This window comes from Sinocyclocheilus grahami, unplaced genomic scaffold (assembly GCF_001515645.1).
Source record: "Sinocyclocheilus grahami isolate Dianchi unplaced genomic scaffold, SAMN03320097.WGS_v1.1 scaffold1435.1, whole genome shotgun sequence".
Taxonomy (NCBI): Eukaryota; Metazoa; Chordata; class Actinopteri; order Cypriniformes; family Cyprinidae; genus Sinocyclocheilus; species Sinocyclocheilus grahami.
The window spans coordinates 271,011-273,634 of record NW_015506614.1 but is presented as its reverse complement, the minus strand read 5'-3'; the positions used below and the strand labels follow the sequence as shown (position 1 = coordinate 273,634).

The window sequence follows — 2,624 nt, the reverse complement described above, 5'->3', positions numbered from 1 at the left end:
CTTACTCACTTACTCACACTCACGCACACACACACACACACACACTTACTCACACACACACACACTCACACTTACTCACGCACGCACGCACGCACGCACACACGCGCACACACACGCGCACACACACACACACGCGCACACACACAGACACACAGAGAGAGAGAGAGAGAGAGAGAGAGAGACACACACATCAGCACAGCACAGAACCATGAGAGAGAAAACCTTCAAAATAAGAAAAGAACTTACTAAAAATGTATTAAATCATTAAAATATAACGCGGACACACTCACTCTCCCACGCGCACACACTCACTCTCCCACGCGCACACACTCACACTCTCTCCCTCTCCCGCACACACTCACACACCCACGCACACACACACGCACACACACACACCCACACACACGCACACACACACACACACACACACACACACACACACTCACACTCAAACACACACACACACACACACACACACGTTAAAGTACTAAACCACAGAGTTTACATGCTTACAGACAAAAAATTGTAATCTCATAATATTAAATTCATGAATTTCTTAAAATAAATAATTATATTTAATTAACAATTTAATAAACAATTAATTATTGTTGTTGTTTTTTTTTGCACTTTGAATTTTTAAACTGATTGAAATATAAATTTTATAATGAAATATAAAACAGATTATTTTTTTATTATTAACAAAATGAGCATAAATTAAAGGCGACAAAAATATAAGACGACCCCCCTTTTTCCAGGCTTTTTAAAAACCAAATCTTGTTTTTTCTCAGTAAAACACATTTTTTCTTCATCTTCAATTATTTGATTGAAAGTATGGTAAAAACTGGTAAAATGTACCAACAATCACATTAAAAAAATTATACACTTTTTGATATACCATTAAAAAAAACAAAAACAGGTAGCCCATCTGAATTAGGACATTTAGGCTATCCATCTAATGGCGCTTTTCCACCGCGTGGTACGACTCGGCACGGTTTGCGTTTCCACTGCAGTTCAGTACCGCTTTAGAGTGGGCGGGATTATTCACATGTGGTTATAGTTGCGCCGCCTCTACTACCACGACTCCTAAAAAAACACTTTTTCATTCCGCGTCGCCCCATCAAGCTCTCGCTGGATCCGCTCCTCTGCTATCAACGAGAGGAACGTCTGTTCTTCCACAACAGACAACAAAACGTTTTGGTTGTTAAAAAAAGGTGCGCTCGTTCAAAACAGTTGCGTTCGGTCCTTCGCTGGCTGTGCTGATTTAAATCTAGCGGTTCTGTTGTGTTTGTGTCGCAAGTTCAGTGACGCAGGTAGTGACGATTCTCTCCGGCCAATCCGTGATCAGCAGAGTTTACACGTCACGTCTTGGTAACGGTACGGTTCACTTGGAACCCCAACCGAGGTGGTACTAAAAAAAGTACCAGGTACTGTACCCAGTAGAAAACCCCCAAAAAGTGAACCGTACCGAGCCGTACCATGCAGTGGAAAAGCTCCATAATAATAGCCTACCACAATCTTATTAACAGTAGAAGTTCAATCTGACCGTCACGACTCGTGCAGCTGTAAGCTTTTCTTATTCTCTTTACAACACGCGTTACATTACGTATTTCATGGCACACTGGTTTTATGTGTATTTGGCGCCACCTATTGTTGTGGGTGTATTATTGACACGTCAAAGTCTAGACCCCGAATATAAGACCACCACGTTTTTTCAGATGCATTTCCAAGAAAAAAACATCGTCTTATATTCGGGACAATACGGTATGTATTAAACATATTTAATAATTAATAAAATTATTAATTATTATTTTAATAATAATAAAATAATAAAAATCAAGAGTATAATTTAATACAATTATTATAAAATAGAACATTGTTTATAAATGTTTAAAAGTATAAATTAAATTATAACTTTTCAATTTTTAATAATAACAATAATAATGAATATATAATGTAATAAATATATTAAAATGTTAAATATAATTATTAATTATAATAAATGTTCTGTTTATATATATATATATTCAATAGAATTTTATTCAGAATTATTTTTGCATAAATTTAATAGAAGTTTGGAGGTTAAATGTGTTGAAATGTCAAGAATAAAATAGAAACATCCCTAATGTTTTTTTTTTAAATAATTTATATTTTATAATTTATATATACTTTAGTATATTTTATTATTCACATATAATTTACATTTTATAATTTCTTCTTATCTATTTGTTGATTAGATTCTCTCAAACCAGGCAGTTCCTTCATATGAACCAGAACAAGAGCGTTTGCCTGTGACACAATGGTGTGTTGTGATGACTGAGCGGTTTGTTGGAGTGTTTGCAGTGACTCACCGAACAGGTCGTCTCGGGCCAGAGCGTAGAGCACGCGGGACGCTCCGATCAGGTTACTCATGGCAGCCGACAGCGTGGAGGAGTAAACACCGATCGTCACGAACGGATGCCAGACGTTAATGTCTGAGAGGAAACCGTAATCCTGCTGCAGGAGGATCCTGAGAAAAAACACCATCACTCTTTATTTATGCATTTATGTGTGTGTGTGAGCGTGTCTGTGTGTGTGAGAGTGTGTGTGTGTGTGTGTGTGTGTCTGTGTGTGTGTGTGTGTGTGTG

General features: G+C 37.3%; 1 protein-coding gene across 1 annotated transcript in view; it reads right to left on the bottom strand.

Annotated features, from left to right (window-relative positions):
* The window catches only part of LOC107570267 (solute carrier family 12 member 9-like), a 58,893-nt gene that overhangs the window by 36,795 nt on the left and 19,474 nt on the right, over positions 1–2,624 (bottom strand). Inside the window, exon 7 of the mRNA XM_016256477.1 lies at positions 2,349–2,506. Within this exon, the coding sequence (XP_016111963.1) occupies positions 2,349–2,506 (158 nt within the window). The remainder of the gene's footprint in view (positions 1–2,348; positions 2,507–2,624) is intronic.